The sequence below is a fragment of the Xiphophorus hellerii genome, chromosome 22 (genome assembly GCF_003331165.1).
Source record: "Xiphophorus hellerii strain 12219 chromosome 22, Xiphophorus_hellerii-4.1, whole genome shotgun sequence".
Classification (NCBI taxonomy): domain Eukaryota; kingdom Metazoa; phylum Chordata; class Actinopteri; order Cyprinodontiformes; family Poeciliidae; genus Xiphophorus; species Xiphophorus hellerii.
In genome coordinates this window covers 15204398-15229744 of record NC_045693.1, presented here as the reverse complement: position 1 = coordinate 15229744, position 25347 = coordinate 15204398, and the positions used below count along the sequence as shown (strand labels likewise).

Here is a 25347-nt window from a genome sequence, read left to right as displayed (position 1 = left end):
ACAGTTATATGTAATGGCTTGGATCAAAAACATATCGAAGTTAAAATGGCCTAGTCAAAGTGTTGACCAAAAACCAAGAGAATCTATAAAAAGACTTTGAAACTGATGTTCACCAACACTCTCTATCCAACCTGACTGAGTCTGACCTATTTGCAAATAAGAAGTTATTAAATTACATTACAGTCTGTGTTTGCAGAGTGACAACATGTAAAAAGTTCAGGTTGTGGGAATAATTTTAGACGTCTGCATACAATTTACCGGGGTACTTTGTGATTAATTCTTGTACTGTGGCATGCATTAACAAGAACGAGCCAGGAAGCAGTTTAATGTGAGATGAAGTTTTATTGATTCACAGTAATGATGGATGAATGGGTTGTGATTTGACTCTGACTCAGACAATGCTCATCCACAGTTATCTGAAGTTCCTTCAGGACAGAAACGTAGCAAAGCTTATCACTGTCATACTTTAAATTCCTACCTCCAGAGTAAACATGTGGGTACCAATTAGTTTTTGTAAGAGCACCAACATTTCAAAACCGCTCCGGTTTATTTGTTGTCATCACAGCAAATAAAATAAAATAAAATTAAATTAAAAAAAACAAAAAATTCAAACGAGTCACATCATATGAAATATATTGTTTTAAGTATTTAAATGAGGTCAAAGTCCCTGAGAGTACAGCTTTCTATGAAAATAACTGTCTTTCAGCGCTTTTTTTTGGTTTTCACTCTCAGCTTTAAAGACATAAGCAAACTGGCCATAGAAGACAATATCCCAGTGCTATGCTTAGAGCATAGGTAGTAATACAGTAAAATGAGGAATATGAACCAACTCATCCTGTAGAATAACATACTTTTAAATAACACAAACAACAGACAATGGTAGTAGGTCAAAATCCAAAAGAACAGCAAATATTAAATTCAACATTTCTGGAGTTTCAAGAAACAATATTTAAAAAAAAAAAAAAACATTACATTGACAAAGAATTATCTTGTCAGAAAATTTCTTAGGTCTACATCTGACTTTATGAATTTCATGAATAGGTTCAAACACTAAGACAAGAAGTCAGACAAATAAAATCTGGGAAAAAGCCCGTGGACTTTTTTAAATGTCTGTTGAGCTACTACTAACTCAGAAAAAAAGGACAGACTACAGTACATTTCAGAAGACCTGTTTAAGTTTAAAACAAGGCCAGTGTTTACTGCTTTGAAGCATGAATAGTTTATTTTTCTCCTAAACATGTTGTTTCTGTTGAGGAGCAGAAAATGCCAGCCTGTGGTCTCCATGAGGCGGCCAACAAGGAGGCAGGTTTTTTTTAGTAAAAACTATAAATCTAAATAACTCATTTGCCAAATATCACCCCTTTCTCGTTCTTTCCTTCATTCTCTTTATCCCTCACTAAATGTCTTAGGTAATCAGTATCTCTATTGTAGTTTATGCAAAGATGGAAATCCAAAATCTTGTCTTTTTTCATGATTGCACAAGTAACAATTCTATGGTGTTTCTTTATAAAGCACATGCTCAAGCCCTCAATCGTAACCGTAACCTTAAGTCTAACCAAACAGAGGTAATTAAAAGGCTTTTTATATGCTCTCAAAACCCAGCCTGCCTGTCTACCACGATACTGTGGTTTTGTCAGACCAGTTTCCCTCCCCTCAGAGAGGCTGGAAGAGGAAAACGGCACAGCTAGAATTGTTTTAATGACTAAAATAAAATAAATCTACACTCATTTATCTACAGGATGGAAACCTTGCAATGTAATGTAACTACTGCAAAAGATTTAACCCTGGATGTGTTTGTCGGAAAAAAAAAATAGAAGATATGTTAGGTTAAATGCTATAACAAAGAATCTATACTGGTCATGCTGTGTAAATCCCAATAAATAAAGTAATAAAATACAGCGTAAGTAGCACAATGAACAAGAAGACTAACAAAAACCTTCCATTTGACTTTCCAGGATGTAAAATGAGAAAGTATATAATAAAAAATAAAAATAAAACATTTAAAATTTTTGGGCGAATCAAAAATGGGGACTAAATTTGAATACTTGTTTTAAAAATAAAGTGCTTTCTCATATGAAAAAAACTAACCTCCTGTTATCTACTCTAAAGGTGAAACACAAAATATTTTTTTTTAAAATCAAAGATTATTTAGTTAGAATTAAAAAGTTAATAAAATAAAATATGTCTATTAACGAAAATTATCCAAAATATACTGTACAAAATCTTTCATATGAAACTCATTGAGGTTAATGTGACAAATTATTACAGTATCACTGGTTAAGAAAAAGAAAGCACCAAAATTCAAAATGAGTCGGATATAAACTTAAATGGGAAATTTTATACGCTAATGCTAACAGCCTAAATATGTGGCACTTAGAAAAATGTCTTATAAACCCGTTACGCAACATTTTGTGACAAAATTCACAAAATCTCATCTCATATCTTTTTCTCAGGTTTTCATATCTTCCAGTTTGAGAATGATACCGGTTTACCTATTCCTAGTTAGCTTTGAATTTAAGATTCCTATAACTTGCTAAGATCCAGAAGAGTTAAAATCTAAATCTAAGTTTATTTTTCCTTAGTAGAGGTCGGAAACAATTTAAACAAACTGACACCTGTTCCTCTCTTGCCGTCGATGGATGTTTTAGTCAATGGAAGATGCTGCAATGAATGCTGCTGTCACATGATGAGTTCTTAAATATTTTACCCAGATCTCCAAGTACATTAACAGGGCCCATGTCGTTATGTTACTGGAGGGCCTGTGATCCTGGAGCCTTTCGACCTTAGCCCACTTTGAATTGTCTCTGTGCTTCATTGGAAGGTCTTTAAATTGGAATGAGCTACACAAAATTGTTGGTTATTTGCCTTTGGTGCTCAAAAAGGTCTTCAGTCTCTGCACTGTAAGCATCACCTGTAGAAAAACAACACAAATGTCAAAAATCGAAATCTGATCAATATTAAGAATAGAAAATGTCATCAGTTCTTACCTGTGTGACAGCTATACATGTAAGCTCTGTGACCATCATATTTGCACCGACACCTCATGACGTTGTTCATAAAGTCAGACTCAGCCATGTCCAAAGAGGGGTTAACTTCCACCTGCAAAGATTAAGAATATTTATGATTGATCTACCTTCATTCTCATTGAGAAAGTCATTAAAAAAATTACAGTTGTACAAAAACAGAAAAAATGGTCAAAGTTTGTGGGAAGATGAGCGGAGATGAACACTGCAGCCATCCTGGAGGTTTACAGGTTGTAGAAGAGTTAAGCATGATGAACTCTTTTTCATGATTGTCGGCAGGACAACTGTACTAAATATACGGCGAAAGCTGCAATGGAATGGTTACAATCAAAACATATTCCTGTGTTGCACTCACTTATGTCAAATAAGGGGTTAACTTCCAATAGCAAAGAATGACGTGATTCATTGTTGGGCCTCCCTTCAATGGGAAAGTCGGTACAAGAAAACAGTAGCACATAAAAATTGTAAGATTGGCTGTTAATAAACACCTCTCATGGCTGGGATTGTTTTTATAGTCAATCTGTTTTTTGACTATAAAAAGACAAACTGGATGAGTTTTCCATGCAGCATTCCAGCTTGCAAAGATAAATACAATGTGTCAAACTTTCACATGGACCTGATGCCTGGTCAGAAGAAATCAGAAGATAACTTTTTGTCCAATATAACAAATGATTAATTGGTTTGATTTATTATTTAATGTTTTTTTTGGTCAGTGAAAACATTGGAGGAACAAATGTTAAGCCAATTAGAGACTAAAAAGTGCAGGCAGAAGAGTTATCATATTACACCTCCTCTTTTTACCAGATTAGTCAAATTAGCCACTCTGAAACAAAATAAGCTTATTTGCACTATCACAACTGGTCTTTATTTCCCCTAAAGTTTATGGTATTTTTGTACTTAATGTGCTTGTGCAAGCAACATTGGCCAATAAACTGATTCTGATAAAACAAGTTAAAAAAACATAGTTAATAGGAAAACAGGCACAGTGAATATCTTACACTGGTTTGAATGCCTTGGAATAAAATTAATAAAAATGTGTTTCATTTTCAACAAGATTTAAATGAAGGAGCCTGATTTACATGTAAAGAGTTTAGGAACAGAAAAAGATCTGTCGCCTCTTGATTTACATGTTGTCTTCGAAACCAGTAAAAACAATAATCTATGAAAAGAGACGATAGTACATATGAGAGTAGTACTTCAACTAGGTTGCTACTAAGATAAATGCTAATGTATTCTAGAAGAAAACTGATTCAAGGCCTCAAGACATTTGATCAAAAGTTCTAGAGCAACCACAGAACGGCTCAGATCCAAAAACCTTCATGTGTTACACTTAGTCATGTCCAAGGATTGACTTCAACCTGTAAGACATGACTTGATTCCTTGTTTTCCTGTTACTGGGAAAGTCGTTGTAAGAAAACAATAGCTGCATGTAAAATTGTAAGAGGGGCTATTATTAAGGAGCACTGGTATTGTTTTTTATAGCCAATTTGCTTCTCAGCTATAAAGAGACGACTGGATGACTTTTCCACACAGGATTCTAATTTGAAAAGATAAATACAATGTGCTGAACTTCCACATGGACCTGCTGCGTTTAAGGATTTTCATTTGGATTTCCATATATGAGTGTGTGACCATTAAAACACTTGCATTTAGCATGTTTCATGGAAAGTATGAAACACACTGGTTGATCTTTCAAGAAAAAGTAATTGTAAAAATGTTTATAGCATGTGCCAATTTCTTTAGATCTGGCCAGACTAAACCGGCCGCTGAAGAGGTTCTGCAACGTTTACAGGGGTCGTATGGAAATGAAATTATAACATAGTGCAGGATTAAGCTCTTACACAGGAGGAATGTGTGCTCCGCCTCATACCACCATCACGCTGCAAAAATAAAAATGTATTTAGCCTAAAAGGCAAGTCTGTTGCAAAAGAGAAGTAATGCATGTGTTTATATGTCTGAAATCAGTCTTTTTCTATCGTGCATGTACTAATGGCGTGTCATTTGCAGAGCAGCTCTGTTACTGCTGATACAACCTTTCTCTTAATCTGGCCTAGTGATAATACTGTGAAGCCATTTACTCTAATAGCTGCTGTGTAAACTACTACACCCACTTTAAGTACAGGTTACAAACAGCTTCTTGGAGAAAGAAGCCAATATACACCAAAATAGGAAAAAACTTCAAAACACAGTGAATGCACCAAAACAAAGTATCATCAATTTTTGTTTTTTCTTTTTCTTTTTTGAGTAAATTACAGCATTGGACCTAAACATATAGGGCAGAAGGCATCTAAGTTAGAGTGGAGGCAATAAAATTAAATATAGAGCAGGAGGAATTTTGGGGGACAAATTAGCCGTCGCTAATGGAGCAGGAGAAGTAGGAGCTGTTTGATTAAAAGAAGCCAATAGTTAATTTGGGTAAATTGGTGTGTTTGGCAGGTTCAAGAACACGCCTGCTGGGTCTTTGTTGTAAAGCCTTGAATAAGGAAAATCATACATTCCCTTTTCTTTACCACATAAAAATATGCCACAGTGAAGACAAAGAGTTCTGCTGTTAAAAGGTGTTTATTCCTTCAGTTTAAAGCTTTGTGAACTTAGAACTAGGCTTACTTTATGTTCTCTTTTGTTTTCTATTGTTTGGTTCTCATTTACACAAAACTACCACCTGAAAACTGACAGTATTTTTGGTTGTTGACTGGGTAAAGTTCCATGTTTAGTCGGCACCGCCAAAACACATTGAATCCGCTGTACTTGTCATTCCAGGCCATTTATATGGCGCTAATAGCATGTCGTCGAACTTGCAAGCATTCTTGACCTTTAGCTTCTGCCTCACTAACCTCAAATTATAAAAAACAGAAACCCAACAATGTCTCCAAGAACCAAGTGGTTATGTCGCACATATATATTCCTTAACAGAAGTTGTGTTAAACTGAACAGGTTAAGGAGCACGCAAAGTATAATGCTGTCCACAATTATTATTGTTATTATCTTCAGGTTCATGCATAGAATACAACCTACAGCAGTGCATTCTGCACACATGCACTTTCACAAATGCAGACTACTTGACACCTCTGTGGGAGACCTGGTTTCAAACATTGTATTGATAAAAAAATCTCGATAATTGAAGACGTATCAACTAGTGGCTGAATTGCAACAAAAGTGTTGCAGTTTTAATGAAAAGCGGCTCTGTGTGAATGGTTTTTAGTGAAATTCATCATTGTTTCCTCCGCTGTTTTTTCTGTCATTATGTTTTCATATACACACCAAGCCAATACAAAACTTTATCATTAAACCCCACTCAACATGTTTAGGGCACGTCTTGTTGGAACAAGAGTTTACTGTACATGTGTGACACCTTGGCATGGGACAAATTATACAAACCAGTCTAAAAATGGAGTAGGTATGCATCAGTGAAGTGTGTAAGAGCAATAATCAGCAAATGAGCCTGCTAACAGACTGGTGACAGCAATAATTAACAGTGAGTTCAAACAGTAAAAGTCACTGTAATGTGTCTCCCACAGCTTGGAGGTAATTGGCAGCATGCTAAGATCTGAAGAATACCACATCCCACCGAAGGATCAAGGTTCTGACATGGAAATTGATGATAATGGGGGTCAGAGTGTTTGATCTTTTGAGGTCTGCTAGTTGCAAAGGCGTAAGGGGAGAAAAAGGGTATAAATGGCCATGAAGATAGTTTGCAGCTTTCTTTAGACTAAAAAAAAGACATCCTAGTAGGCCATAATTCAATTTTTAGAGGCCTGTAAAACTCAATCACATGGGCTGTTTACTGAACTTGGCATGAGCAAAATAAAATGCTCATTTTATTTTGGAAAGAATTTCCAAAATAATTTGGAATAATTCGGAGTGGAAAGAAAGAATTTCTCCGATAGGCCTACCGATTTTAACTTGAATGTCCATTGCATTTTTCTTAGACACCTTTAAAAATTATTTCTATTCACATGGCCTTTTTGTTCTTTGGAAACTAATAATTCAGTAATGTGTTTCTCTTTTAAGGACTTTTGATGATAAATACAGAAACAATAAAAATCAAGACGGCAACAATAATGATAGTAATATTAATCATAAAAAAATAATACTCGGTGCAGGTAGCCTACATCTTTTTTGATGGGGGGCGGTGAGGGACCTGGAGAAAGGATAGGGGGCGCTGGCCCAATAAAGGTTGAGAAACACTGATCTAGCCTAAGTTTTTTGAGGGAAGTAAAACTGGCAAAATAATGAGTGGTTGGACTTGTGATATAGAATAGAATAGAAGTACTTTATTCATCCCAGCAGGGAAATTACTTCGCAGTTACAGCATAGAGACAAGACACAATAACAACTACCACTGAGTAGTAGTTGTAGATAAAATAAAAAATTAAAATAAAATATAAAATGCTATAAATTGTAAAATATAAAATGCTGTTAATATAAAAAGCAACTTAAGAGCAGTCCTTGCAAAGATTCAGAAAATGCAGATATGTATATATAAATATATGTACAGCAAGTGTGCCACAGTGCACTATTTTGGTGTTTTGCCCAACACCAAAATAAATAAATAAAATGGGAGAGTTTAAAACAAAGTCTAACCTGGAAAATGTAATCCCCTGGTCGTACATCTGTCACATCAACCCACTGACAGTCAATGTCATGGCGATAGGTGTCCCAGCAGCCCACAGAAATGCCTTGATCACCCATGTTGTAGCAGGAGAACCTCTTCTGGATTCCTGTGGCACACACAAATACCAACTAATTTATCAGTGACAACATAAAAGGTTATTATAGTTGAAGTATTTAAATAAATGTCTTGCCATTAATGGGGAAACAGAACGACTTTATGAACATTACCATCGGGGCAGTATGTGTCCTCCAGACAGAAACTGGCCTTGTGTCCCTCTGCAATCCTTGTGCCGTTCAGCGTCAGCAGGTCGTAATGGGTGAACACCTCGATGCTGTGGTAGTGCCTGTGATGTCAGAGGGGAAAGTCCAGGTGAGAGTCTGAATCTGCCGAATGTGTGTATTTACATGACCAAACACTGGCTTTCTATGGCTGCTATCCCTATGAGCTCACTGCCTGAACATGAGCAGGGTGTCACCAGAACACCTCTCACAGAGGCTTGTTTTAGGGCCAGCTTGGACCAGCTATTTACTCTTTCTAAGTGAATAGAGTGCTTTGAAACTTGCATGCATAAGTACATTATGCTATAATAAACTGACACAGACTTGATTTTGCCAAAAGCAACTTGTCCCTTGTATGACTTGCATCTTTGGGGGACTTTTCTTCTCTATCTATCACTGTCACAGACAAACTAACAAGTCAGAAGAGGTGACACCACTGTTTCCAGCTTTCAAACTGGCAATCAATCCAATATGTGTTCAGGTTCCTGTAGCTATTTTAGCAAATTTTTTTCATGAAGGAAGCTGTCATTGCATAAGAGAAAGTTGGTTTCATTCTTCAAATAAAATCTTTATCAAAATTATGGGGATGTCAACATTTGAATTTTCATAAAATTGATGATTGGAAGACATTCTAAAATGTTTCAGTGTCAATACAGTAGGAACTACTAGAGTTGGTGGGTGGGAAAGGGAATGTACAGTGTGTCATAACCAAAAACGGATTTATTTTATTAAGAATTCACACAGTATTATAAATCAGATTAGCTTTGGACATTTCATCTAGCACAGTTATTGCCATCATATATTGAACAGCAAGAGCATGGGACAAATGTAATCTTACATTTGCCTTCAGAACTTTTATTCATGCTCTGAAGAAGTAAAAACTTAATGGAAAAGATGCAGCAGGCCAGAAGTTGTTGAGTGAAAGCTGTAAGAAGTTCCATTAATAGTTTATCACAAGCCTTGTAGGGAACACAACAAACATGATGAGGATGAACTCTGGTAGAATTTTAAGCTCTTGATTGTCAGTCTGTTTGTAACTGGAAACTACACATTATTCATTGGTCCTGTGGGATATCTGTTAATATTTCTTAAAATCAGATGCTGTGTTTTAGACATAGTTGATTAAACTAGCCCACATAACGAGTTAATCCCACAGGTGGTATTGATCATTAGAGAACAGGTGCTGATTTGGCATCCTAAAAATACAAGAGCAGCAGATTTTACACCTTTAAGAATCCACACCAATAAAATATCTATCACCTCCATTTACTTCCTACCTGTGACACTGGTGCCATGTCCAGCTTTCTTTTGATGCCTTGGGTCTGAAATCGGATCGACCTAGATTCATAATACGAGAAGAGAAGCGCAGCAGGCGTCTGTGGCCATATGGCCAGTTCATTCTGGCAGCAGAGGATGACAGACAGTTCTCTTCATGAGCACAAGTCAGCAAATGAAGTGGTCGGTCTTCCAGGTAGGTTGTTTCCTGAACCAGCTGGGCATCCAAAACAAGGTCTGGAGCAGCTGAAAGATGTGGAATGTGAGATATGTTCAAGTTGTTACATCAGAAGAGAAGACCTGGAGGTTCTAATCAGAGATTCAGCTTACTCTCTGAGCATCTGACCCCAGCAGCCTTAGCTCCTCCTCCGCGAGGGCAGTGGATGTGGTTGTTGCGACGACATTGCTGGATAGAGAGCTCTGTTCCCACACAGTGAGTACCACTAAGAATCACTTCACTTGCATTCGCAGTACCAGGCCAGTACCATGTCTCCTGCCAAAGGAAGACAGTGTGGAGGTGAACAATTACAGGAGCTGCACTACAATTTATTATTTAGGGAATCTAGCACAGACACAGCAATCATACATCTATCTGTAAAAATTTGTGTCATTCTCTTGTCAATAACTCACAGTGTTGCGGCAATTCTGACAACTTCAATAAAATTACATTGTCACATTTAAAGTAAAACTAACTGTTGTAAGAGGGAGCACTGCTTTGTAAGTTTCAGAACAGAATCCTTCCAAACTTTGAGAAAAGCTGTGGACTTTATACAAGTTATAATGAGATGTTGGTTGAGGACGTTACCTGATGAGCACTTGCAGCAAAACCCAAACCGAGCTGTCTGCACACCACCATAGCTTCATTTATCCCCCAGTTTTCGCTGCAGACAGAACCCCAGCGCTTCCGGCCCCCAAAGTCCATCAAAACTTCGACACGTCCTTCTGAAGAGGCTCTTCCACCAGCAAGACGAACCTGGATAACCATGAGGTTAGAAGTTCAGAATCGATCTCCCGTAATTATAGAGTGCCATAAAGAGTTCCAGTAACCTAATTTTTGTACCGTTTTCTCCATGCCAGTCTTGGGAACGTTACAGCGTACAGAAGCATCCTGAGTGTGTTTGAATGTCCATGGCTGGACTTCTTGGAAGTAGCAGTCCAAGATGGAGCGTTCTGACCCCACACACTGCACATTGTTCATATGAATAGGTCCCGTACCTAAAGAGATAGAAAGAGATGTAGAAAATTTGAAGAGTGCTGAGAAGAAAAATCATTCAAACGAGTCAGGGGTAGTATTTCTTGTGTTTTGTGCCACCCAAAGTCAGCACAGTACCACAAGAGCATAAAAGCACATGCAAGCAAATAGTTTTCGATGCTAAAGCTTCTATCTTGCATAACAAAACAGTCCTGTGAGGCAAACATGCCAGCAAAAGCATCAACTTTAGGCATCAGTCACAGATCATTACAGCCATTCTTTTTTCTCTGAGCACAACAACAACAATCACATTGTGTGTAGTCTGCCACCCTGAGTGAGCAAACAAGGCCAAATTTGTGTCAGCAAAACAAAAAAAGCTGACTGGTATGTGTTAACAGCCAGATAATCTCATAACAATATAGAAGATGACAGGAAAAAAGTCCTTCAAGAGCAAAATGTTAGTGGTACAATAAGCTACAGGATGAGAAAACACTGAGTGAACAGTGGCTCCACTATTTCGTGTAATTGTGCAAACAGCTAAACCTGCATGGAAGCAAACAGCTGAAATCACTCAGACAACTGGAAACAGAAATGTTACAAGAAAATGGGTGGCAAAGAAAGATAGTTGGGACTAGACTGAAGCTTAAGTTGATCTGCCCCTGTGCTGATTTTAACAAATTGTAGGCTTGCACCGTGGTCATCAAGCATTGGTTAACACCGTATGTATAAAAAGTACAGATCTTCCCCACTTCCACATCTATCTGCCACAAACCTGATATAATTTCCCAGTGTTTAACTTATCGAGGCAAAAGCTCATGAAAGAGATTCTCAGAATGAACTGTGACATGGTCTGTTTAAACCTTACCCCAAAATAAATCCCCAGAAACAAGCCACACATGGTTTGCAATGCAAACAAACACACAGGCCCAAGGGTGTTTTGGTCCCATCTCTATACATGGGACCCTATATCTGTGTTCCTCAATGGCAAAATTACATAGTCAAAATAAAACTGTTGGTCAAAAAGGAAACAAAAACATTTGTCCCTGTAATTTAATTCAGGGATGATGATGATGATGATGCTGATGATCCTTAATTGAATATTTACCAAAAACAGGTTTCACTCCATTATTTACAGAAATTATTATGTATTTTAAGTTAGCAGATGGAAAATGTTAACAACAATCAGGTTTTTGATGAGAAAAGTAAACATCGTAGGTTAGTGGTTAACAAGAAAATGTTTCCATTATGAAATTGAAAGGGTGTGGTGTTTTTGTCTAAATATTCTGTCCCCAGTAATCATCAACCCTGGGTCAGACTAATTAGCACCATTTAATGTGTTGAATAATTATATTCAACTCATACATGTGTAAAGCACACAAGGACAACCACATATATAAATCATAAGTCTATAAATAATAAGTTAAAAGCTGATATTTTCTACTCCAGTGGAATAACAAGAGCATCATGATTCACACAGCTGGGTGCATATATTAAAGTATTTAATCAGGGTTGATACGAATTTTCCATTTTAAAATTCCATGATTCCTGAGACTCAGCTGTGTCTACTCAAATATTCTACTCCAAATATTTGAGTAGAAAATGCTAACCAAGTTCAGTTTTATTCAGCATGTTCCCCAAATCATTTCTTTTCCTGTAAGATGGCGTGGTAAAGGACCATTCCACATCTTGTTTTTGCCATCTTGACAGATGGAAATGTGGGGAGTTGTCTTTGCTGGACGAGCCTCTGTAGGCTGATAGAACGTAAAGCAATTTTTCTGATGTGTATGTGAGGTTTCGTTTAATTTATTGTTTCTTAAAAGAAAAATTAAAGCATACAGTTTATGACACTTCAAGTCAGGGAAGCATCAACAGCACCAACTGTAACTTTTTACACCAAGGTTTGAAAAGTTACAGTTTCAAAGCTGGAAAGACTTTACGCCAGGATGCTCTTCCTAATGTTAAATGTTGTTGTAAAATTAATTTAGTGAGATGCCAGAAAGGGTGACATAGGGGCTGAAGTTTTCTCCAGCTGTGTGGAGCACAGCAGCTCTGATCTACTTACTGCTTTACCCCACACTGCCAGTCAGCTGGATCAAGGAAGGCAGCTAGACTTGGTTTAATACTTTGTGAGTAAATAAGTCGGTACTGTGAATCTGCAGAAACAGTTTCACTGTTCAGACAACAGGAACTTCTGGCTGCAAGACAACAGTGCAAGCAATTGCGCCACCGTGCAGCCACAAATAAAACGACAGGACTTGAGCCAGATGACAAGATGAAGTTAGAAAAAATGTTGGGTGATTTGGACTTTAGCTTTGCTGGTTCATCAAAAAGAAAGCCAACATAACTGACATCTACAGAAATAACGCAGCAAATTACGTTTACTTTGATCATCTGAATAGCTAAAGCAGTGGAACACAATCCCACATTTCATCTCCTTTAGCATGTTTTTGGACTACACCCTGGAAGCCTGAGACAGGGGGAAGCCGTTCTCTCTCACATATCTTAAGGGTGGAGACACCGCTGGAACAGCTGGATACTGACTGTAGCTGTGGGTGACACAGGAGCTGGACATTTCAAATGAAAAGCAGGCTTGGATCTTGCAAGATTTTGTCTCTGAGCTGAGTTGCCAAATACCAAAATAAACCACCATGGTTTTTTTGTTGCGAGTGGCGAGTGTGTGTGCGCACGTGCGCATGGTGTTTGGGCAGCTGGAACCACTGGCAAAGGACTCATATAATCACAGTTGGAGATATGGCAATCAACACATTTGCAGTTCATGAGGTAATACACATTGGCAAAATGCAAACACACATGCCTGCACATTATCTAATCAGTCAGGGCAGACGGGTGCGGTGTCTGCCCTGATAAGCAAAAGTCGAAAGATAAGCAAAAGTCTCCCTGTCTTCTCCGAAATGCCATGACACACAATAAACACATTCAAACAAGCAAAATGCTGACTTATAATATTGAATTAAATGTGGACTTTTCAAAATTGTCCAACTTTTTTTGTTTTAAACAATTTTCTCTCCTACCTTGGCCCATAAAGGCTCCATGTAAGGCATCCTTGGCAGTACCAAAGCCGAGCTCTCTGCAAACAACGCTGGCTGCAGTTCTGTCCCACAAGTGATCAACAATCGTCCCCCATTTTCCATTTCGGAGAACCTCCACACGGCCTTCACCAAGCCTGGGACCTGCCTTGAGACGCACAGGCTGTACAGGGTAGAGCATATGATTTAGAATTTGTTTTCTTCCACAGATGGACACAATAAGATAATGTTAATAGGAAAATAATTGTATTATTCTTACCACTACTGGATAAGGAGCCTGGGGTCTTCCTGAGGAGATGCGAGCAAATTGAGGTCCTGGCACACATTTTGCCACTGCAAATTGCCCGTTCTTACAAGGGGTAGGACTTCGAGGAATCGACAGCTGAGAGTGGCACTCCGACAGGGTGTTCTCCGTGCCCAGACAGTGAACCTTCTCTACCCAGAACCCCTTCTTTTTTGCCATCAGGCTTACTCTGGAAAGACACAAAAAAGACATTGGTGATATATCTTTTAAAGTTCTGCACAACATGACACTGAAATATTTAGATTTCTCAACAATATTTTTGTTTGATTATAATTATGACAACAGCTTATTCCCAGTATCATACATTTATTTTCCAACCCTCCTGTACAATGTTGTAAATAAGTATTTGGCAAATTACAAATATTTTCTTTTGTACCTTTTTTTTTTTTTTTACTTTCAAGCAAAGGTTAATATTAGACAAACATAATCTGAGTAAAAGCAAACAGCAGTTTCCAAATGATGATTCAATTTATTAGGAGGAAATGATACAAACTAACCAGGCCCCATGTGGAAAAGAAATTGCCTCTCTTGTTAAATCATGAATTACTTCTCACTGTGATCCAAACCTGCAGGCTCTAGATGCAATACTGTCAGAATGAAGTAGATCACAACATCTCAAAAAGCAACACATTATCCCTAAGCTAAAGTAATTCAAGAACTGACTAGCAACAAAGTCCCTGAAGTACATACATTTGAAAAGTCATTTTTAAATGACTTTCTAACAAGCCATCTCTTAAGGGTTTGAGACTTTGGTAAACCACAGTGAGCGCCATTCTCTGCAAATGGAGAAAACATGAAACAGCGGTAAACCTTTCCAGAAGAGGGCAAAGTACTACAGGAGGTCACAAAAGTATCCAGAACAACATCTAAAGAGCTGCAGACCACAGTGCCTCGCTTGGGGTCAGTGTTCATGATTCAACAAGAGATTTGGAAGAACTCACATCTGCGTGAGAATTCTGAGATGAAAACCACTGGTGACCAAAATAGTACAAAATATGGCATTTTCATAGTCACAGCACTGTGACTGATATATGGATTATAACAGAATAAACAATCCCAGATTCAATTGAATAAAATGCATTTTCAGTGTATGATGGCTGACCTGGCATACTGAGAAAAACTGTGATTTGGAGTGAGTTCAAATTGGAGCTGTTGCTTCTTTGTATTGACAGTACTTGGCTGAGGTGGTTCAAGCGTCTGATCAGAAAACCTGCTGGTCACATCATTGTGGAGGTTTTCCAGGGGCAGAACCAGAACTTTCTGAAAGGACAGCATATGACCTCCGACGAAGAATGGGCCTTTCCCTTATTGACTAGTAAATTGAGCAACCTGATCCCAGATTTAAAAATAACTGAATGGATGGAATCTTAGCAACAATCAACAGAATTTGTTAGAATTGAGAACTAAAAAAAAAACACTAAAAACTACATTAATATTGTACATTTGAACTAAACTTTGTGTATCTAAGATTAAGCAGTTTTGTATTTGTGCTTCTATTACCTTGTTGACGGATCTTTAACCTTGGTATCCCATATTTTTCTGCAAAAAATCAAAAACAAATATTACATATTTCACAGTCCTGTGCTTTTGCACCACAATGTAGAATTAAAATGTGTTGTGCACAAGACTGTGCTATAAGGGTATAGTTATTTAGAGTTAAAAAATCAAAACCCGTTCTATTTAAGACCATAAGATTGATTCATACTTTACAAGAGGCCAAAATTCCATACATGGCAAGTAAGAAACAATTAAAAAAACATAAAATTATTCTGAATTGTACTGTAAGCCTCAAAACCCCCATGCAATCCAAAAAATGTTGCAGTGACACAGTATGTTTATAGAAAAAGAACTGTTTTAACCATGCACAATGTACAAACAAAAGTGGCGGCACTATGCAGGAACCAAACAGCGATTTATGGGCTAGCTAAACTGGCTCACTTTTAGAGTGTGGTGATGAGGAAAGCCCTGCAAAGCAACAAAGAGTACATGCCGCTCTCCCCATGCCAGTTCATCCACAGACCACTGCAAAGGCCATATATTCGTTCTGCAACAAAAACATTGGCTAAACTATAAACAGACGCACGCATGCACATGCAAGCCAGCACTTTTATATGGGAAGTTCAATACTTCAATTTGTTCAAAGATCTTATTTTCTGCAACAGGATCATAATGAAACCTATATTTCTTTGGAACACATCATATATGAAAACAAATTAATCGACATGGAATTGAGACAATCATTAAAGAACTCTTGAAAGAAACGTTCATATCGTGGCATGCTGTTTTCAGTTACTCTCCCTTTTTTTTTTTTTTTTTAGAAACAAACACATCTATGTGTATCTGAACGAAAGCAAAGGTGAGTCAATATTTGCATTCCTAACATGCAACGCTACATGCTCCTGTAAAAGGCAAAGCACAAACCTTGGAAAATAAACCGAGGATGTTGGAATCAAGAGGCTGATTGTCCATTACATACTGTTATGTTTGACAGTTGCATGAAGTCTTGAATTGCTGAATGTACACTTTCCAGAAACATATAACCTGTTTCCTGACTCTTCAGTGTTAACTCAAAACATGAGAACATTCCGCTCTTAACCTAAAAACATCACTTATCAAAATGTATTTCGAGATTGTTTTAAATTTAGCATACTTTCATTTTACCATCATCTGAGTTTTGTACATGTTAAATATAAATTTGCAGGTGCATCTTTTTCTGGTTCATTTGAAGTAGGAAATCAGTTTCAAAGACCTGAATGCAGAAAAAAGATTGACAATTTTCAAGTGAAATTAAACTCCTGAATCAGTCTAATTTAAATCAATTTGAAAAATATTAGACATGTATCCCTTTTAGGAGGCAGCAAAATGCCAGATAAACCTGCAACAAACTAACTGGCTAACTGTTTGGAGCTCTGGACCTATTCTTTACAGGATCTTAAATTACTCTTGTAAAATACTTTAAATGTGTCTACCATGTGGCTTTGCAGCAGTGGTTAATAGGAAGCTTGCAGTGTGCATGTACACATTTTCTCATGAGGCAAACATGTCTGTGACTTGTTTGTGACCTCACCACAGACAAATCAACAAACCATTTTCCTCTTCACCAAGCAAACTGTAAATGGTACCTTCTGGTATTTCATTTGACTGTATTACACGTGTTGAATTTCATTCATTTCATGCAAATGTTCATCTAGTTGTAACGAGGGGTAGGAATTGTGAGAGGACTTTTCCATTGAAGTTGTACACAAATGGAACGAACAGACAGTTATAACAGTCGGTGCTTTGTTTAGGCAAATTGTCTCTTCACCACTTGTGAAAGGATTTAACTGAAGTTAATGACAGGGGCTGATACAATCTTGCTAAAAGACAAGCATTTCACCATAGTTCAAGTTACATCAGTCTCACACCTGCTTTACAATTTAATTATATCGTACAACATTTCTTGTTAATGTTTGCTTTTGTTTTGTCTTAAGGAATACATCACTCATCAAATTAAGTAGCAATGGTGTGTCTGGAATTGACATCACAGAAAAGCTGATTTATGTCAATAATTAGATTGAAAACGTACATTCACTTCACAGCAAATTTGAGATTTCAAACATTATTTCTGTTGTTTTGATGATTTGACCTTACAGCTAATGAAAACTCAAAACTAAAATTGTCAGATAATTTCAATATTGAATTTTGAAATAAATACAATATAAATTATTTCTAAAACAAGAATGTCCATTTGCTAAAAAAAAATATTTCAATGCACTATAGGCTACAGTATATTTAACCAATACATTTTGGGGGCTTTTTGTGAATGTATTCCTGCATCAGTGCAACATAGCATGGAGACCTTATGGTCTGATGTGGTAAGGAAGCTCAGGCTCCTATAATAGCATCATTCAGCTTCACTACATTGACAGTACACCACAGCAGAGTTTAGATTAGTGTGAATAGGTGCCAAGTTTTAAAGGAAAAAGAAATCAGCATCTGCAAGATGAAATCTATCTCCCTTACTCAGAGCAAATTGATGATAAATTAAATATTCCAGCAGTAAACATTTTTAAATTCATCTGAGTATTGAAACAATTGATCAAAGCGAGATGATTCAGATTTCTCTTCTTCTTCATTTGTGCTTGGAAAGCAATCTTGCACAGTCTGCTGCAAGCCAGAAATGTAGCCAATGGCATGCATACGATAATTAAAAGATGGGAAAGTAAATTAGAGAGGTCATTGAGGTGGATCACACAGTCACCAGACAGGAAAACCATATTTGGACACAAAAATGTCACCAAATAGCCTGAAAATGATACCCTTATCATAAGAAAATTTAAGCTGAAAGGCAATTAAACAAATGCTGGTTAAGTCCCCAAATCACTATGGGGACAGAGCAAGACAGACAGCCGCTGACACAGCGGAGAGTGCAGCAGACCTCAGTTGTAATTGGCTGTATTTCACACGAGCAAGCGAAAAGCTCACATGTCAGACTCTTGCTCTCGTTCCTTCTCTCTGCTGCCTCTTGCGCTTGTTACTCGCTTCCACTTTCGTTGCCAGCGCTGTTTTACTCTCTCACACACACGGCTATAATTGGGGGTGTTTTTCACCCTCAGCAAAAACCCAGAAGAGCTTTGGTCCTGACCAACTTGCAATTACAGCCTCTTTAGAGTTTCATCCAAAAGACACACAGAGCTGAGAAACATGGCAGGGTCCAGAATTTCTAAGAATGGACTGAAAGATTGGGTTAGGAGGAGAATTAGCAGGGAATGTCATGGCTAAATAAAATCCCAAACCTCTTTTGGAAGCTGTAGAAGTTTTTACACAAATTCTTCTTGTTCTGATTAACCACTACATCCGAATTTATCATTTCCAGCCGTCCTTGCTGTTTACAGAAAAAAACAAAGTTGAGAAAAGATTTTTTTGAATATAAGCTTGAGTATACAACAAACAGCTGAAACACATGGGGCCTTTGTACTCTGAGAACCAGTCTGAAAGTTGAAAATACATATCAAGAGGGAGCAAATAAGCATCTGTGGAGACTGCAACCAGGTACAGATTTGGAAGCAAACACATAATCATGACTCAGACCAGTTTAGAGCCTTGGATCTCAGCAAAACACTATGTCATTCTGAGACCAGGCCGACCTAGAAGTACCAAGTCATGACCACTTCCGTGCCAGAGCTCCGAAATTTACACACCCAAAACACTTCCGTGGAACACGTTTGGCTAAGCCTTTCCCTGTATATTTAGATAAAAAAACTATTACCCTCTTCTTGTGTCCAGAGTCAGACCCCATAAAAGAAGAAGTGCTTTTATCTAGCCTCCTCTAATTGATCTTAGAAAATGTAAAAACTATATCTTAAAACAGCTAGCAGACTCTGTAGAATTAACTCCATGGTCTTCAAGCTTCAGCAACCCTGTTCTTATCTGTCACCTCCCTTCCCTTGGCAAGTTACCAAATGTCTGCTTAAATGTTGCAGAGATGCAAATCTATTCATCCAATTCGTCTCTTAAATATTACTTGTGTTCCACCTTCAGCTCTCTGTATCTCTGCTGTCGAGTCTGGAGGAAACTGAATAGACAGACAGTAAGATTCACACCTGCATTGCAGGAATACTCTAATAATAAATGATCCTGTTCAGAGTGCAAACAGAGTCAGGCTGTCCTGGTACACTCCACCTTTTCAGAGAGCCTTTGATGTCACATGACTTCCTTCTTTAACACGAGGAGGTTGTTATAGTGTCTTGGTGTTTCCAATAATTTAACAATGTAAATTTATACTAGACTGGGCAATTTTATATAATCACAATCCAGAAATACCTTCAGTGAGTGGATTTACCCCAGTTGGAGTAGTTCGTAAGGTAAACAAAAATCTTTAAAAATGTTTAAAATGAATAACATTCTCCTCCCAGTTAGACCTCTAAGGCAAATCAAATCTAGTACCTGATTAGGAGGCTACCTGTACTTGTAATTGATTTTTTGAACAAATAATTTTTGTTACTGTCCTCTAAATTACCCACAGTGGTGTGAAATGTTTCAGCTTGTGCCAGAAGTGCCGAATAAATAAAGCTGTATTGAATTGGCTGATAATGTTAAAGTTTTCTTGAGACAATTTTTAATACTTTAATTTCTTATCTTTCTAATCTATTGCTAATGATAAAAAAAAACAAGGTGGTACTGGCTTAACTAATCATTTATAGCACATGGCTGTGCGCTACAATGTCATATTTAATAAATCAGAATACACATTTTGATGAGTCTTGTTTTAAAATGTAGCATTTTAAAATGACAACCTTGACATTATTTTCATTAACCCCAGATTCCTGTATCATTTTTTTATTCATCTGATCTTATATGTTGTGTTTTCAATAGCTGTAACCAGAAAATTTTTTAATCAACAGAAATAAAGGCTTGGACGCATTGGTCTGTGGATAAGTGATACATATAATGCTTCTCTATGAAAATGGTTACTGAAATTTGATGAAATAACTCAAAAGTGTTCTAGATTACTGATTATGACAGTATATCACATTGTCTCAGTTGAAAATACAATTATTTTTCATCTCACAAAGTTTTGTTCTAACAACAATTTTGGACAAGTGGGCTTTGTTTTGTGTGTGTGATTCTTTTTTATACATAAAAGCAATAAATTCAGTTTCTAAAATGATGTATTTACAAAGATATTGATTTTGTTTTTGCAGTATTTATATTAAGTTTCCTTTTAAAAAAATAATACAAAATTCTAATAAAGTCATCAGGGTCAGGTCAACACTTTAATAGCACTGACTGACAGCATTTGTACTTCCACCACAAGTATTTACCTTTGCAAATAAATGTTGACTCTGAAAGTATGGTGGGGACAGATGTAATAGCAAATACATGCTGTGCTGTTGACAATACCTTGTCAAAAAGACAAGTCCTTTACATGCTAACACTTATTTCACTTTCTAATAGTTATCTTGGTATTGGTATGATATTGATGGCACAGTTACACCACAATCAGCACTGATGTTACACCTCAGCAAGGGAATCTAAAAGTTAAAGTGCTGTTTTTTTTTGTCTGTGAGCTGCAGGAGGAAGATAGCATCAGAAGGAGAGAAGGCAAAGCTGTGAGAGAAAGGCAATGAGGTGTGCAGGGGTGATTTGCCAAGAAAGAGGGGCAGAGAAAGGGCAATGGAGATCGGACGGGGATCCCTTTATCATCATCCTAAGGCTGTATAAGGAAGGTGAAGAGGCTGGGTGAGAAAGATAAGCCTAAAGCGAGTCATTTACTCAAAGCAGCTCTGAATGAGGGGCTGCTGCTATGCTTTTATTCTGCAGGTAGGGTTTGAATTCATGAAAAAATAACTAAGTTACACAGCAGGTTGCTCTTCTAAGCACAGTTTTCCCGAACACAGCTGCTGAGAGACCGTCATACTCACTTGTATGTTTTGACATTGTGCTGAGTTGCCTCTGGAAAGCCAAGCATCCCGCACACCACCCGGCTGCTGTTGAGACTCCAACCTAGGTCACAGACTTGCCTCCATCTCCCAGCATGCTTCACTTCCACTACACCCTCTGAGATAAGGTTCTTCTTCTTTGTAGCTGACAGTATGGGACGCAGACGGACATCTTCGATTCGTACTCTACTGTGACCCTGACAAAAGAGGGATATCCTTTCTATAAACAGACATTTTTCATAGAATAAAAGATGGATGGACCAGACGCTGTACCTGGTAATAGTGGTGCCTTTGGAACCTTGGGATCTCATATGGATGTCCATTTCCATAATACCCATATCCTGGATGCCTCTGTGTTGCAACAATACCCCCCCACTGAGAAGCAGTGTTGCCAGAAGGCCTGACAGGTGTAGTGTAACCTCCGCTGGCAGACTGATCCAGTCTACGCTCAGGGGTGCACACAACCCCTAAGTCTTCAGAGTGCTTGCAGTCATTTACCCCCCAACCATTGTGTTTGCAGTCCTTCAAGGACTTCTCTGAGCCGTCACACCGTACGTTATCCATCCAAATAGGACCTTATGAAAGAAGAAATTCATAACGTAATTCATTAGGACTTTAAATGATTGCTCCATGCATGGATTTGCAATGCATCCTTACACAACAACTTAAATCAGTTCCTTAACATCTAACACTTGACGTTTATGGGCTGGGTGATTTAGGATTCCACCTTAGCAGTGTGTTCAGTAAAGGACACACAGTATTTTACAAGGCAGCAGAGGGGGTGTAGATTCAGCTCGTTGAATCCACTTAACATTCTCTTTAATTTGGATTTAAAAGAACCACTAAAGAAGGCCTATAAACCACAGTAAGTGTGCCAAACACTGGCAAGCAAATAGAGATATTTTTCTTAAGTAAATGACTCTTTTCTACCCATGATTTTTATGTGCTGGTCTGTCAGTCAACCCTAGCAAGCGTTGCACTTCAATTACTAAAAACATTTTCTTTGTTAGTTGCTTCACAAAGTTAGTTATTTAGTTATTTTAAAAGTCTGATTAAACTGGTCCAATGAGGACTTCCGCCACTGTTCGCTATCTCCTACAGGAAAAAGCATTTGTGCTTTTGGAGTTAATATAATTGTGGCATGTTATTTTATCACATTGCAGGCAGGATCGTCAAAGCAGATATATGTATAAAAAAAATCTGTTCTTCCTAGTGAAAATAAACAATACAGCTTTCCAGAATCCCATTCTTTCTGTCTGCACTTCAGATATCTCAGTGAACATCATGCAGGTAGGTGCATATGCCACTCTTCCTAGAAACAAATTGTGTCAACTTTCCCAGTCCTGCGTGTCAATTGTTTAATTCCAAATATCCTCAAGTAGATATTTCCAATGTAAAACAAACATTGTATTTGAAATACAAATCTGTTAAAAAAAAATAATCTACAATGTCTCTGTTACCTCTTCATTTACTCACAGTCAAACTATTTCAAATACATGCACTACAGATTTAGAAATCAAAATTATGGACATCTATTAAAAACTTTGAGGGAAGCCTTTGTTGCACAGAATTTGGTGATTAAGAGTTTGTTAGGAATTTTGACTTAAATTCCTAGCAAAACAGTATAAGTAGATATATCAGTAAGTACCAATTATTGGATTTGCAATTGTGCAACTGGTTGTTTCATCCCCTCCAAAATCATCTCTTATCCTTGTTCATTACATAAAGTAAACACACTCAAATTTAAATTATTTTTCTAATTAGTTATTTGTTGTGAGCAACATCTTGTCAAGCACTGGGTTCAATAAAGTTATATTTGACTGATCTGATAATGGGTATATTTTTTGCATTTCTATCCAAAGCAAAAACTGTGGTCTATAATGAAAGTATTAAAAGGAGTTGCACACTGCACTTTTCAAACATTTTAATCAATAACCCACTGCTAAGTCATTCAATATTTTTATTTAACTTTTTTTTCTAATTAAAGCTTTAAAAAAAATGATCAGAAGTGTTTAACTATTTGAAAACTGTACAATTTTCTACTGTAAGATATTTAGAATCTTCATAACTTCAATTAAGTGATCAATATTTATTCAAATCTATGACCAAGAATAAAACCAACTAATCAGAAAACATTTACAGGCATTATGATCAAGAGATTATGAAAACTTTATGATGATGTCACAATTTTTTGTTTTTAAACATGCACTTGTCTTGATGTCATTTAAAAGGTAATTTAATGCTCTTTCTGATTGACCATTTCTCTTTTCATAAAACTCTTCAAAATGTAACTACCTCACATTAGCATTGCAGCGCTATAGTGGTTGATAAGGCAAATAGAAAGTGGGGCCCCACAGCAAATTCTGCTTAGGGTCTTGAACAACCTTGGGTCAGCCCTGGTAACTTTTGAAAGAAATGTGAAACTTGTCTTTAAGTGCTCTCACCTGTCCCTTCTCCATACTTGGCACTGTGGGCCCACGTTACCGCTCCTCGAAACCCCAGCTCTCGGCACACCACGTTAGCCAGGTTAATGTCCACCTCATCATCGCAGATGGTGCCCCAGGTGTTGTTGTGCAGCACCTCCACGCGCCCTTCGTTCGACTCGCGCACAAAGTTGCCGGCGAGACGCACCTTGGCGGCCGGTGCGCGAGGAGTTCTGCGCTGAGACGTCGTGGTCCTCCGAGGTTCAGCGTGTGCGGTGGAGCTAAGGGACAGCAGCAGAAGGAGCTGGACGATTAAGCCGAGGGAGCGGGGCATCATGGATGGAGGGAAGAAACCTGGAGGTAAAAGGTTGACACACAGCTTGGCTCAGCAAGTTCTAGCTCATTTTCTTGCATATATGAAACTGTGCACATTTTCGGTTGGGTTTAGGTACCAGCTTTTATGATAACTGCAAGGTTAATTGCATGCCTTTCAAATGGCATACAATCGTGTATGAGACCCTTTAAAGGGCAAAAGAAGAGAACAGAGCAGTCAGCTAATCACTGTAACTGTGATATTTTTCCCCTCAAGAATTGTGTTCTCAGACATAATTCTTATCTGGCGATAACCAGCGAGATAAGACTTGCTTTGTCTTGTTTTCTTTTTCCACGTTAGTGATTTTATTCACTACTGCTAAGCCTTTGGTCCAACAGTGATGTAGTGGAAGCCTTAAATATCAAATAAGCACGTTCCCCCTCGTGTCAAACACAGGCATGTAATTTAAGTACAGCTGCTCACTTTCATAAGGTAATTAAGGTAAGTAAACATCCCCCAAGGCAAACTAACCAGACAGAAATATGCCAGGCAGGTTTTAACCTGGGGCTGAACAAGTGTTTCAGCACAAACACAAGTGAGGTAGAGTGAGTGAGAAAGAGAGAGAGAGTTACTTTTAAACAAGACAGGCCACAGAAAAACACATGGACCAAAAAATGCCCTAAAATATGTGGGTGGGTGTGATTTTTAGAATAAAATTACAAAAGAAGAAACCACCAACAAGCAAAACATTGGGCAAAGCCATCCAAAGGAAACAATATGCATAACCCAGTTTAAAGATTAGACACTGCTACAGAATTCTATAAAATGAAAAAGTGGCATTTTTTGTGCCACAGTCAGATTTAAAGAAAAAATATATACATCTCCTTTAAGAAACAGAAGGTAGGTGAGTTAGCATCTTTTGTCCACAATTCATCCCTTAAAGCACCTGTTACACCCACACACTGAGGAGCTCGTATTTAGATGCAAATAACTACAATCAGAATTAAAAAAAAAAGGATAAAACGGAAATATTATTAGATCAATATGGTTAGTATGAATGTTCACTCACCTGGTAGGCAGCAAAAAGTTGCAGTGGTGAAAGTCACTAGCAGGGGGAAAGTGACTGTGTGAATGAGTGTGGCTAGTAAATGCTCCCCTCAGTCAATCCTTCCCTCTTCCCTCCTTCTCCATATATCCCTCCCTGCTTCTTTCACCTCCTCTTTCTCTGGATTTCTTTCTGTCATGTAGACTTTTATGGTTAACACACTAAAACGTGAGGCAGGCTGCTGCCATAAAACTGTCTGCCTGATGCTCAGATCGTGTGTAACAGCCAGCAAAATAACAGCCATAGGTGTCATCAATTAATTTTTTATTATTTTTTATGCTCATCTTAAATTGCTGAAAGTGTTTACTTATATATACACACACATAGCATGATTGCACTGAATTTTACTTA

At 37.7% G+C, this 25347-nt stretch overlaps 1 protein-coding gene across 1 annotated transcript; it reads right to left on the bottom strand.

Annotated features, from left to right (window-relative positions):
* Positions 1 to 322: 322 nt before the first annotated feature.
* Positions 323 to 25082, bottom strand: loxl4 (lysyl oxidase-like 4). Its single transcript, XM_032553994.1, has 15 exons — positions 24961 to 25082; positions 23600 to 23932; positions 21429 to 21730; positions 21138 to 21352; positions 15235 to 15273; positions 13690 to 13903; positions 13416 to 13593; positions 10252 to 10406; positions 9997 to 10164; positions 9522 to 9684; positions 9194 to 9437; positions 7866 to 7981; positions 7608 to 7744; positions 2988 to 3099; positions 323 to 2911 (listed from the first exon to the last, which is right to left on the bottom strand). Exons 2-15 carry the CDS (start codon positions 23913 to 23915, stop codon positions 2841 to 2843), a joined length of 2430 nt encoding a protein of 809 aa, XP_032409885.1. The 5' UTR covers positions 23916 to 23932; positions 24961 to 25082; the 3' UTR covers positions 323 to 2840.
* Positions 25083 to 25347: the final 265 nt, after the last annotated feature.

What these genes read in the sequence shown, in the direction of transcription:
- loxl4 (XM_032553994.1), bottom strand. Translation starts at nt 23,915, where the DNA reads ATGATGCCCCGCTCCCTCGGCTTAATCGTCCAGCTCCTTCTGCTGCTG. An exon ending in TTGCTGCAAGTGCTCATCAG is followed by an intron (nt 9,685 to 9,996) that starts GTAACGTCCTCA and finishes TTCCTTTGGCAG; the next exon opens with GAGACATGGTACTGGCCTGG. An exon ending in CATGTATAGCTGTCACACAG is followed by an intron (nt 2,912 to 2,987) that starts GTAAGAACTGAT and finishes GTTTTTCTACAG; the next exon opens with GTGATGCTTACAGTGCAGAG.